The sequence below is a fragment of the Ostrinia furnacalis genome, unplaced genomic scaffold (assembly GCF_004193835.3).
Source record: "Ostrinia furnacalis isolate ACB-3 unplaced genomic scaffold, ASM419383v2 OfSCF6894, whole genome shotgun sequence".
Taxonomy (NCBI): domain Eukaryota; kingdom Metazoa; phylum Arthropoda; class Insecta; order Lepidoptera; family Crambidae; genus Ostrinia; species Ostrinia furnacalis.
The window spans coordinates 3063-17375 of NW_021137133.1; the positions used below are offsets into that span (position 1 = coordinate 3063).

General features: G+C 36.2%; 1 protein-coding gene across 1 annotated transcript; it reads right to left on the minus strand.

Annotated features, from left to right (window-relative positions):
- Positions 1-3504: 3504 nt before the first annotated feature.
- Positions 3505-9050, minus strand: LOC114362885 (uncharacterized). The gene is made up of 4 exons (XM_028318453.1): positions 8811-9050; positions 8044-8271; positions 7227-7362; positions 3505-4156 (listed from the first exon to the last, which is right to left on the minus strand). The coding sequence occupies exons 1-4, from the start codon at positions 8900-8902 to the stop codon at positions 4004-4006; spliced, it is 609 nt and encodes a 202-aa protein (XP_028174254.1). The 5' UTR covers positions 8903-9050; the 3' UTR covers positions 3505-4003.
- Between the last annotated feature and the right edge of the window lie 5263 nt (positions 9051-14313).

Consider the following 14313-nt stretch of genomic DNA (forward strand, 5'->3'; position numbering starts at 1 on the left):
CAAGTAAGAAAAGGATATTTTTCTTTTACTTGACTGGGAAACACCCACTGGTAAAAACCCGTAGGAGGGTATCGGTACACATAATGTTTCTTATTTCAAGAAATCAATCTAACACTCGTAGGGTTTTAAGTAAGTATAAAGATGAAAATCATAAATTAAGTTCAGTTATCCTTAGGACTCACAAAAAAATCTCTTATTCTGCAACCGTTATCCATGATATTGCAAATTATGGACTGCAAAACATTACACAATTCAGAAACCGGCAACTAAAGTAAAACGGTCAACACGCGTGACACCCACAATAAACGATGATCTTGCATAATTTTATTGATCTAAATACATCCCTGGATCATTGATCATCTGTCGATAATGCTTGTGACATTTGTAGTGACGTAACTATGTTGATACAAATCGATGATAGCGGTTATCGAACATAGGGGGGTGCCTATGATCGAAAAATGTGTAAGAATTTAATATACATAAAAATACAGCACAGTACAGATTGCAAGTCATCAGCTCCTTAATATTTTCATGCTGAAAGTATTGACATTTATAAACAAACATTATGACTTTGAAATATTTTCCGTATTACTTATACCCATCTCGGCTACTTACAACTAGATTTCAATATTTTAATGTCGATAAAATTACATAAAACTATTGATTTACTAAATCAACAACATTGATATCCAGTCCTGCATTATCGAAAATTAACACACATCACTATCTTTGTGCAAACCTGGGTGTTGACCGGCAGAGCGTGCCAAATAGTTCGATCAATCACTCGCATTGTGGCCCACCAGGTGTGGGAACCGCGATTCGGTAGTCTCTACGACACTATAGGTACACTCTATTTATGGAATTTTGTTAAACAGATATTGTGTCTCTACTTAACGGTGCATTGAGCGCTGGTAATTCAGGGATACTTATTGCTGCGGCGATTACCGCCGCTCTCCACTTTCGTCGGCCGCCGTCTGAAAATCAGCGTCCAGGCATTAGCTTGCGACCCATGCTGAGACGGAGACCTTTTGCTGCCGCAACTCTGCTCACATTATTTCATTTCTAATTGTTTTTTATTTTATTTTTTATTTTGAATGTGCATGTTAAATATTGTATTACGTAATCTTGTTGAACTATGTATGTGACTTTGTGTGCAGCAAATAAATGCTTACTTACTTATTAGAATTATGCAGTAAGTTTTCCTTCAATATTTATATTATTTGTTAAGCCCTCATAACTTCATTCTCGCTCAACATCTTAGAGACTAAGCCTCTCTCCCTACAAAGTAGACTGAGCCAGGTCCAATTGCCTTCGGTGTAGTTTATGTAGTTGTAAGACTAAACTTCCTGTACCTAATGGTTCGAAGGCAATAAATAAGTCAATGTCAATATCAATTTGGGTAAGTTATTATAACTATTTTTCTTTTTAATTTTACTTTTCAAGTGCTCCTCTATCATAAAATTGAAACCATTTTGAAACTCTCTTTTACTCGTTTGTCAATACATCAAGAACGATAAGCATTGAAGTCACCTTTGTCAAACAAAATCCAACTAAAAATCAAAGAGACCCACATTCGCCAATAAACGTACAAGAAGGGACGACGTCAAAAGATTGAGCACTCATCAAACTTCCCTGCTCGAATCCAACACATTCCAAACATTACACCCTCACTTTGACCGCTTCACGCCAGCGTGTTAACAACCCCTGTTCACGCCAAATAAAAATCACCGCAGAGTCCGGTGCGGATATCGACAATTTTCCACCCTCGAAAATCCCATCCCTAATTCACCCAAAAAATAAAAATTCAACCCTACTGCGTCGTCTTAGAGACGGTAGTAAAAGCATTAGGATCCAGTGGTCACCCTTTGAGGCAATAAGGCGCATATGTCAAAACAAGTGAACCAGCTTCTTGGCTAACCCTGAAGGGTCAGGGGTGGAAACCGTTGGTGTTATTGGAATTTCCTTTGGGTTGTTTTCACACGTGATTTAAGTGATGAGGTTCGGGGTTAAACTTGGTGTGAAAATAGACTGTTGAATATTTTGATATGATCCTATGGAAACAGTGAAAATATTGGCAGTTGAGCAACTTTACTGTGCTAGTTTTAGTTCTGTGTACTCAGTTGTCATTTTAGAAAATATTTTTGTCTATCAGTAAAATGATAAAACCTTTCTTTGCATTAAAAAATCAGCTAAAACTTACGAGCTCGTTACTCGTACCAGCTAGCACCATCAGAGTTAATGATAGGGTTCCACCATAACCGATTAACAAAACTGTTTCCCATTCATCAGTTCCAATTTTGAAACGGGTTTCGAGACTTAGTAAAATGTGTGTAATTCGTCAAATCGGCAATCCATTATTTATTAAAATTAATTGAATTTCCTTTAATTTATTTAAAGAGGAAGGAGAACATCATGCAATTTTCATTTCAGTAAAGAACAACCATTGTTCATCTGCACCAAAAAAGTCTGATTCACTATCTTATCAACCGTTCATCCGATTAGACTTTCAAAACCGGGAGCGTCTCCATAAAAAATCACTTAACCAGCAAAAAATATCTCTCAACCCATCCCATTGTGGCTGAATAAATCATCTACCCACATTCACGGCCGGCTCAATTGGGCGGAAGCGGCTTGACCGCTTCGAGTGACCCCTCAACCGGAGGCGACCCCTCGACCGAGACCCCTCAAGTGTGAACCTCATGAAATGTTTGCCGAGGAAATTAGCTTACAAAAGGTTTTTGTTATCAGAAAAGGGATTGGTGATAAGATTCGAATATGGGGCGGGCTTTTTTGGAAAGACACGTGAGAAACTCAATTTAATTAGACCACATTTTTACCCGCCTGCGCCAGAAGGTTTATTCTTACATTTTGTTAGCACTACTAGGATATTGAAAAACTTAACCCTGGATTATACCATCTTACAATAAATATAACAAACTTCAAGTCTGTCAAACTCTACAGGGTGTTAGGTAAATGGGTATATGAGCCGACACTAGCCCATGTTAGCATGGGCATATAAATGGTATGGCGATGTCAGAAATTTGATATCATCATTTTAATTTTTTTAATTTTCATACAAAATAAATTTTATAAAATCAGATTTGTATCAAAATTTAAATAATTAAAATGAAGATATCAATTTTCTGACTTCACCATACCATTTATATGAGCATGTTAACATAAGCTAGTGTCGGCTCATATACTCATTTACCTAACACCCTGTTTACAAGAACTCCAGTTATAGTTATAAAAACGGTTAAAGTTCCGTAACTTTGCATCTTTGCAACTTTGCATGAGTTTCATCACCTTTGATGCAACCCAAATGTTACAAAATCAACTAGTTATATTAAATGATACTAAACAACTCATAGGTTACGGAGAATAAATAGTTTCAAATACCTCATGTTCCACGTATACTCCTACACAGTCATCTGAAAAAGTACTAAATGAAAAAATCAAATTAATAAGAATCAAAAAGTTTATTGGACAAAATAAAACCCCAAACTTAGACAATACAGCACAAAACAATATTAGCCGGACTTCACGATAATAATCATCCTTGTAAACTAATCATTCTAAAATGTTTGTTTCTTATCCGATTTGCAGAACCTTTACCATGAAATTGGATCCAAATTGTATTAAAAACTAGGTATCTAAAATGTAAACTGCCATAATTGTTTATTTTTGTATGATTATTAGTCAGCACCAGAAAACTACGTGATGCTATGCCAATTCTTCAAAGATATTGTAGCATAACAAACTAAAATACTGTAAATATAGCGTTCGATAGTTTCTAAAACTGAAGAACGAACTGGAATTTGAAGCGTTAGCATAGTGGACTCTTTTTTTTCTTGAAAAAGAGCTGAAACTAAGAGTTTATTAGCGAAAAAGTGCTATAAAAACTGGCACAGTCAAAGTGTAGTAGAGTTGGTTGGTTACTTTATGAAGTAAAGACTAAAGCTGATAAAGTATCCAACCTCATGGCACAGGCTCTGAAGAGGTGCTATACGAAAGCGACCTTGACGACCGTCTGCAGTACCAGGAGTATGGTGATGAAGAAGAGGACTGTGGGCTGCACCTTGGTCGACTTGCTGGTCAGCGCGCGGGGGGCGGGCACCACTGGCATTACGAACGCTTGGTTGTTGCAGCGGTTTAACTAGAAAGACAGGACAAATATCTGAAGGATACTATGGTTGGTAGGATGACCGCGTGATCTATTGATAACATATTAAGATTAAATAGCTTTTTTTCCTTCGTTGAGTTTTATCATTTTCAAATTTTTGATACCACTTTTGGATACTGGTGACCATCTAAATCACCTAGTCCACTTGCCCTAGCAAACTATATATATAATAATAAGGATATCAAATGTCTAAACATTAATTTTTAATAACGATAGTTAAATTTTGAAGTTCAATCACTTCAGTCGGTTTCAATTTAAGAGCGTTGTCACATTTTTCATGCAGAAATCGAGAATTTGGCAGATTTCGAAATGATTTTGGTCATATAATTTATTGTTATAGCTTCTTTTGACTTATATCATCGTAATTATCATACGTTTTTCCGGAATGTCTATTGACAAAATCTCGTTCAAATTGGATTTTTGCCTACGAAAACAGCGAATTTCGAAAGCCCGATTTCCAGGTAACTCGCGAAGGCACAACTTTGAACTAATATTACAACAAATTTATTTCTAAGTAAGAACATAGAATGTATTCATTAGAATAAGCATTCCCTGAAGAAGAAAGTGTATTGAGAAAATTTTGATGTTTAATTCATTAAAATGCATTTTTATCATGTCTAAGATAGTCAAAATTCGAGAAAATTACAGAAAGAAAACAGGTCACATCTCATAATCTAAAAGTCATTTGGCAACATAAACTATAAGTTGGTTAGGTATTTGTATTGTAGATACTAATACAAATGAACGTATAAAATGAGATTATTTAAAAAAGTACAGGTACAGGGTGGAAACGATAAGTGATTTCACTTGATTTTTAATTATACAAGATATCGAGAAACTGTTTACTGTTCCTGTAAGTGCTTCATGAGCTCTTTAAAACAATAACAATAAATAGGTCAAAGAATAAACTGGATCTATGCGAAAATTCAATGTTTCCGAATTTCATACTAAATGTATGCAGCCAGCCATACCTACCATATTAGAAGTGTTAATTTTTTAAATTTAAATTTTTAATTGAGTAATATAAAATAATCAAACAACAAACTCGTAAATTGCATTCTTATTTAAATTATTTACGGAAAACATGATTTTAGGTTTAACATGCTACAATATCATCAAGAGATACTAATTAATAAATACTAAATAAACAGATAAAGGGGACGGCATTAAGGCACTCAGAATTCTCAGAAACCATTGATTTCATGTTTGTTTGTAACTGTATTAAATGTATGAAAGCTGGAAATATAGGTTTTTTGAATAGATTCAGTTCGTTCTTAAAAACATATTATTGATGCCGTTTGCTAGGTCTCGTTCGTTCGTTCGTTCGTTTCAGCCGAAAGACGTCCACTGCTGGACAAAGGCCTCCCCCAAGGATTTCCACAAAGACCGGTCCTGCGCCGCTTGCATCCAGGTACTTCCCGCGACCTTCACCAGAACCATGCTAGGTCTCATGAAGCACTTTTTCAGTAAGTAACCATTTGTTCGACATCTTGTATACCTACTATAAGAAATATTCGAGTGAGATCACTTATCGATTATTTTCGTCATCCTTATTTGTATTAAATTTAATTAAAATACACTAAGGCTGAGATGCACCACCTAACTTTGACCCTAACTGACAATAACCGGTGTTTTATGTTAGAAAGATTTTTGACATCCAAAATTTTGATGTCAATGTTAAAGTAAGACGGTGCAACACGGCCTAACAAATGTATCGTAGACAGTACTTTTTATTTTCTTCATAAATCTTTCTTTTCTTTGTAAATCTATCTACAAGCTTTTATTTTCTTTGACATCTGGAGTTGTAAAATCTTGCAACTTAAAATTTACTTACTTCCCGTTTTCCCAATGAGCTGAAATTTTGCATGTCTACACAGGCATGCAAAATTTCGTTTCATTTCGCACTAAATAATTTAATTTACACGTGTTTTCATGCGATAGCCAAGTCAATATATTTATGTAAAACGTTAATGATTTCCTGGACTGGACTTGGTATTACATGGATCTCACCACTTTTTACCGTAGAACAATTGAGTAGTGAGACTTTTTTTTTGACAAGTATTGTTTTTGATGGGTTTGTATTACAGAACGCATGTGTACCTAATGGGATAACTGTTTAAAAACACGATTAGATAAATTTTGCTCTATGGATAAAAATCTTAAAGTTACCTCTTTTTTTTTAGCATTATACGACCGTGGTTTATAATAATAAATTCTATAAAATCATAATGATATCAGTATTTACCTCTTTGATTTCCTGACTTGTTTAGATTTACAAAAACTAAATATTTATTATTAACTTTTATATAATAATTTGAATGGCGCTTACGATGTTTAGTTACGAGCTCTTTGATGGACACAGATATTATAGATAACGTTTAAAAAATGGCACGCTCGTTTTCATACATTTCATTCTATTTATTTAACCTATCCATATTTATGTGCGGAAACGTCACAAAATCAGAATAAATTTTAATTTTTCCATCCCGCATCATAGAAACTAAAAAGTCAAAAGTAAAATTTAGATAGTAAATATTTTTCATAAACAACCTTTTGATGCTGTAAAAAGAATAAAATAAAACATAAATTCTTTCAAACCCATCAACTTATTACTTTACTCAATTTAAAGATTAAAAACTTGTCGCGGGATTTACTAGTGTAAAAAATACATTAATTACGTAACTTGATTTTGCTAAAAGTCTGATCTGAGAAAAAATCAAATAGGTAAATTATACATTATTTTTTTATTATTATGTATGATGTACTGTCTTAGGTACGATACAACTACGGATTAAGATTGTTTAGTCGACGCAGCGTTGAAATTGTACAGATAAATGCAGTTTGCGCACTCACTACGCGACGTCAAGCAATAAAAACCTAAAATTCGAACGCCAACTTTTTGCTACAACGCTCTTAATAAATTGGGATGCTAAAATTTGTCTGTCATGTCATGTCATGTCATGCCATGTCTTCAACTGGGCCTAGTCTAGAATATGCTTTCCCAAGTGTAAGCTCCTTTACATTAAAGGATGAAAGCACTTACTTCACAGCAAGTAGTCTCGGGCGACCCGACGCAGCCGGAGCGACAGCCTCGGACCACCGCCTCGTAGGTGCTTCCTTTTGAGATGACCGATGTGAAGCATTTGTCTTCGGCGCTGTGACATGTTATTGTGTGCACCCTGGAAACAATACAATAAATAAGTGACTTGCATTTCCTTTGTCCACTGAATCCCTATCATCGCCATATAGTTGGTATAAGAATACCAACGATATGGTGAAGGTCACGGGAAATACCTGGATTCGGGACGCGAAGAACCGGTCGTTGTAGAAAGCCATGGCCTTTGCCTAGCAGTGGACGTCGTTTGGCTGAAACAAACGAAGAATTTCAGCCAAATGACGTCCACTGCTGAACAAAGACCTCCCCCAAGGATTTCCACAAAGAGAACGAAAAATATCGACTCTTCTTTCTTTCTAATTCATGTCAGCAGCATCTAAAGTAGAACGCTAAATTATCTTTTTTTGCTTGTCGCTGAGATCACCTCAGGTTACCTGTCCTTCGTATGGTCCAGGCATATCCCCAACTGGGTCTCGTACTTACACGCGCAGACAGTAGCACTCCAACGACTGTATCTTGACGTCCTGGTGACCAGGGCTTTGGGCGAAGGCATCACTTTCTAAATGAGTGGTTGCTGATCACTTTAAATTACCTGTACTTAGTAGGATCCAGGCACGCCCTCCACCGGGTCTCAACCTTGAACACGTCAACAGCAATAAATACTTGACCGTTCTTTTGACCATATAAGGGCCATGGTCGTGGGCATCACCTTCTAAATCGTAAGTTGCTGATCACTGCAACTAACCTGTACTTAGTAGGATCGAGGCACGCCCTCAACTGAGTCTCTGCCTTGAAAGCACAGACGTAGCACTCCAGCGACCGTTTCTTGACCGTTCTGGTGACCATGAGGGCTTTAGGCGAAGGCATCACTGCTGGAGCCCTCCGACCTGCCACGTGCTCTACTTTCTCTGTGGAGTCATCGTCGTCATCATCTTCATCGTCATCGTCGTCTTCGTCGCCGTCTTCACCTCGACTGTAAAGGAAAATAAGTTGAAAATCTACGTGGTGGTAATTAATTCACTTTTACTGGCAGTCAGTGAGATTCCAATCAGCAAAGCAACCAACCAATCTGATCTTTGTACTACTAATAATATTAGGAAATTATCAGTATAATTCAACATCGAAGTACATAGTTACTCGCCAATTTCATAAATTAAATTAGATTATTACTAAAGAAACCAATCATTTTCACGTCATTATAATAAGCAGGGTGATATTTACAGGTGGACTTTGACCTCTAAAATTATTTTTCTTGCTTGATATTTGTTGCTTAATAGGTACACCGAGAGCAATCCGAGCTAAACATCTCAAGCAAAAGCCATACCAAGGAAGCATGTTCTTGCCAATTTCTGTTTAACATCATTGATATCCTTATCTCATGGAAGAAATTGCCAATTCACTTGCATTGACAAATAACCTAGCCGTCTCATTCTCCGACGTAAAATCACTCCAGAATTACCTGTAATAATCTTCTAAGGCTTTTGACTATACAAATTGAGGACCACAACTCACTCCTCCTCCTCATCGTCGTCCAGCTTGGAGCCAGTCCTCGTCGGCAGAAGCAGCAGCATTGCCAGAACCAGGCAGTACCTCCACCGGATCATCTCACTAGCGCACTGTCTATTACACACCACATACACAATTTTTACACCGGATTTGGCATTGTAAAACCGAAAAATATTGTCACTACGACTTTGTAAGGTGGTCCGAAAATCAACTGACAGCAGTTTTCATTGTTTCGTGTTTGGAATTTCTTCTTTGTTTTCTGCTTGACAGATAAGTTAGCAAGGCGTTTGGTAGGGGATTTATTGAATTATGGATTGATGAGCTGGGTTTGGGACTTTGGGACCAGTAAAAATAAGTCGATTAAATAGTTTTGTGTAACTTTATAGCAATAAGAACTATAAATGGAACAACTATTTTTATAAACATTCATTCATAATCAATAAAATCATTTAGGTAAAAAACTTAGAAGGGGATGAGCTAAAAAATAAAAATTTTCTTTTTTCAATAAAATATGTATTTAAACAGGAAAAGCTTTGTGGTAAACAGGTAAACAAGAAGATGAGAATTATTAAAATAAGTAAGTAGTGAGGTAGATCAAACTGAAAAACTTGAAAGGCCTACCAAGACTAACTAAGGCCCGGTTTTTTGATTCGTAGTTAAAATAACCAATGGTCAAATTTGACAGATGTCAAATGACAAGTGGTTAGATATCAGAAAAAAATGTTTTTCGAACAACGGTTAGCTTGACTTTTAGTACATTTTTTAACTATTAGTTAACATTTTGTTAATATTTAACCATTAGTAGCAAAATTTAACAATTTGTTATTTTAACTATGAATCAAAAAACTGGGCCTAAGCAGCCTAAATTATATGTCTTCTCTACCAAGTCCGAAAATAAATCGAAAAACTGGTAAATTATTTCAAAGTTGAATTTGTAATATTTAAAAGGGCTAGAGAACCCTTAAGGGAACTGCATAAAAGCTCAAAAAGTCTTATAGGAACGTTTCATATTTCACTAGTGCCATCTCGCGGACGCTTGACGCAATAGCTACTCACCGATAGATGGCGCTGAACCGAGACTGTCTTATTAGAAAATACCGAATATTTTTAAACAAAAAGTACTGTATGATAAATGCAACATTTATTCTCTAATTAGAATGTTCAAAAAGTTCCTAATTATTTTTTTAAGAGTGAAAGTTGAAAAAATTCACCTGTAATATCCTAGTTTCAAGTATACAACTCGTACTGGACGAATCTAGTCACGACATTGTCATAACTGAGAAAGATAAAGCACTTTTTATTATTATTATGCGCTATGTGCTATCATGTAGATATAGCTGGTACAGTAATTGCCTATATGAAACCATTTTCTCTATCTTGATGAAACAAAGTAAATGTAAAATAAAATCAGTAGAGTCACTTACCTACTTTAATGTGTTATTACTTTTACTGTTTTCTTCACTTACTAAATTCTAAAACGAAGAAGGAGTAGAGTAAAAAAATATTGATACGACCGGACGGCGGCGGGCTTTGCTAAGAACCTTCCCAAACTAAAAAGGATAATATTATTCCTACTAAATTGTGTAAAAACAAACTTGTTTAAGTAATATAAAAGATCTTCTGTGAACTGAACCTTTTATTATTAGCCATGAACGAACACACGATTAAGTAATCACACTGTGGGCGAATAGTAATTTTATCTTATAGACAAAATTACTCTATAAGATAAAATTACTGTGTGTTGACATCAACAGTTTGGTACATACCACACTTGGATTTTTAACAGAAATAGGTACACAACAACAACAATGTAAAAACATCCGTTATGTTACTTAGGCATTGTTAATATTTAGTTGAAACAAAGGTAAGTCTTACATTTCTCGCAATAGTCAGTGGTAGCAATAGTTTTGTGTGAGGTAGGTGCGATAAAATATCTATTAATCAATCAATTAAATATTGAAATAATACACTAGACCGCAAAGAAAAAGGGTCGGTTACAAAATCTTTAATACCTTCAAAAGTAACTGACCTAGCTTTATGAAATAAAGACTAAATTAATTGGAGCTTTTTATTTTCAATAAATGAAAATCCGTAGTTTTACTAGTATGTTTTGTTTCGTAAAGCTGGATAGAAGATTTTCTAGCCGATTCCATTTCTTTGCGGTCCAGTGTACATGGTTTCTTTCCGTGGAAGATAACAGTTCTTTGATACAAAAGGTACATAATATGAGATGTGTTCAGCTAAGCAGCCTATGTTCCATATAAAGCCCTCTTGGTTGACTAGAGGGTAGTAACCAATTTCAAAAGGACAGTGTTTCCCTAAGCGCAGCACCTTCATACTAGCTGCGCCGGGAGCGCGTTGAATAAATGAGTATCAAACACACACGCATGCTTTGCCTGCCCTGTGACTCTACCTTAGCCTTTTAATCGGACAACATTACCGGACAAATTCTATCCATAATTAATTTCTAACAGGCAAGTTTAAAATTAGTATTTTTGTTTAGTTTGATATCGAGATAGGCAGCTTACCTATAGGTACCAATGGGGACAAGGTCTTCAGCTAACACCAACGATAGCTTTCGCAGCTTATCACCATAAAGCAGTCTTGATTAGAGATTGGTAAGCAAATTCAAAAGGACAGTGTTTCCCGAAACTTAAAACCTTAATAGGACCAAACACAGACTCATGCTTTGCGTGCCCTGTGACTCTAGTTTATAGCCTCTCAACCGGACATTGAAGTTAAAGTTATATTTTTACTTCAAATTATGAAGTTTAAAAATTAGGCAAGTTTTTTTTTGTGTAGTTTTCCATCGAAATAAAAATAATTTCTTACTACAGAAGTAAAATTCTTCAGCCAAATATTTGTAGTAATTTTAACACACATTACCTTGAAAAACTCACAAAAACGATTTTACACAGAGAGGTGGGCTGCAATCCTTGACAACACACAATCGAATATACTTTTTACCATAATGCTGAAACTTATTTTGTCAGTAATCACTGTACTGACAGGTTTAGTTAAGTATGTGTATTTAGCCCTAGATCCGGCAATTTGTGATATCAAATACCTACATCTTTTTGTGTTGGCGCTCTAGTAACACAAATAAAATGATTTTTAGCAATATTTTAAACTTTTCTGTTAATGACTGACAGGATTATTCAACGTTTATTGCACACCACACAAAATAAGCAAACAATTACAAAATTTTATTAAAAATACAATAGTTTTTAATAATTTCAATCATCATATCTCTACTCAATTTCCCAAACTATCCAGGAAAGTCCCTCCAAACTCCCTACACTTGGTACCACCATACACAAAGAGGCGGGCCGCCAACCCGCGGCTCTACCGAATACGGCCTCATTAAAAAATGAAACCCAACAAACGTTGTGAGCCTCAAAGCTACCTGCCACTCCGTAGCCAACCTCTGTGCCATTTTAATTAGCCCCATACCGGCTGAATGCGTGAAATACGTTAGAATTTTTTACGGAACCGGTTAGTTTGCTTTGAGCGAGTATGTTAATACTCGAGTGGTCTCTCGTGCTGAACTGCGAATGGGGACGAAATAAGCCTCATTCTGAAACTTTGAACGTTTATTGAGGGGGTAATTAGGGACGGATGCGTTGTGAGGTGGATGTGAGTTTGGTCTTTTTGGGGCAGATTATTTAAATGAATCTTGCCATTGGCATGTGCCAATTATATTATTAACTAGCGGCCGCCCGCGACTTCGTACGCGTGGATCCCGTTTTACCCCCTTCATCTATCTTACGCGGTTTAGATTTTTTCATACAAATGTTTTTTCCCGCTAACTCCCGTTCCCGTTGGAATTTCGCAATATCCTGTTGTAACTAAGCTTTAAGTTTACTAAGGGACCTGCATGCCAAATTTCAAGCGTCTAACTTAAGCGGTTTAGATTTTTTATACAAAAGGATTTTCCCGGTAATTCCTGTTCCTGTGGGAATTTCGGGAATTCCTTTCTTAGTGCACCTCTACGGTACCTAAGCTACGTCCCTTATAAAGTTCAAGTGCCTACGTTTAGCCGTTTATGCTGTGCGTGGGCATGTCAGTGAGTCAGTCATACAAAAGGAATTTCCCGCTAATTCCAGTTCCCGTGGGAATTTTGCAATATCCTGTTGTAACTAAGCTTTAAGTTTACTAAGGTACCTGCATGCCAAATTTTAAGCGTCTAACTTACGCGGTTTAAATTTTTTCATACAAATGTTTTTTCCCGCTAACTCCCGTTCCCGTGAGAATTTTGCAATATTTGTAACTAAGCTTTAAATTTACTAAGGTACCTGCATGCCAAATTTCAAGCGTCTATCTTACGTGGCTTAGATTTTTTCATACAAATGTTTTTTCTCGCTAATTCCCGTTCCCGTAGGAATTTTGCAATATCCTGTTATAACTAAGCTTTAAGTTTACTAAGGTACCTGCTTGCCAAATTTCAAGCGTCTAACTTAAGCGGTTTAGATTTTTCATACAAAAGGATTTTCCCGCTAATGCCCGTTCCCGTGGGAATTCCTAAGTATCCTATAACCTGCCCAGGAGTATGAAGAATAATTGTACCAAGTTTCGTTAAAATCCGTCGAGTAGTTTTTGTTTCTATAAGGAACATACAGACAGACAGACAGACAGACAGACAGACAGACAGACAGACAGACAAAAATTTTACTGATTGCATTTTTGGCATCAGTATCGATCACTAATCACCCCCTAATAGTTATTTTGAAAATATATTTCATGTACAGAATTGACCTCTCTACAGATTTATTATAAGTATAGATAAAATGATCAAATGTACATTAAAATGGTTTGTGCTACCTTTCAACCCAAAAATGTGACTTTTAATATCTGAAGTGCCTTCCTATCTTGGAACTGTTGCAGCACTTGAGCAATTTGCTTTGATTCTGTGATTATCTGTCCTTTTTAGTAATCAACTGGGTCATCATCAATCCGTATTTTTATGGCCATACTTCTGTTCCCAATCATTAGTAAATGAGAGTGCTAAATGATTCCGCTTAACTTTCTTCTACTCTAAAGAATCTTGAAAATCAGTCTTTAAAAACTCTTCTTTCTTAATTTTCGAACACATTTAGGTACTTAATGATTCAAAATGTAACAGTATCCCATTCAATTTACAACCAATTGTACAAAATAACAATAACCACCAATCGCACTGTACTGTAGCGTCTCAGCACTTGCAGTCAGCCACGCGTCTGAAGCGAGCAAAGCAGCATAACATTAAAAAGTGGCGAACTTCTTTTATCTCCGTCTAGATTCGCTCAAAAAGTGCAAACTCCGCAAACTTCACTTTCGCCTTGTGAACTAATTTTTCGCCGGTGTCAAGTTCAGGGCTGCGGGCGCGGCAGGGAGGGGGTATGATAAAATAAAATATTCATTATGATTGCTCAGAGGCGATGCTCGCGGAAACCGGGAGTGGTAATGGGGAGAATTGGACGTTTGCGAAGCATTGCTTAAAATAAAACGCTTGGAAGGTGGTAACGATATT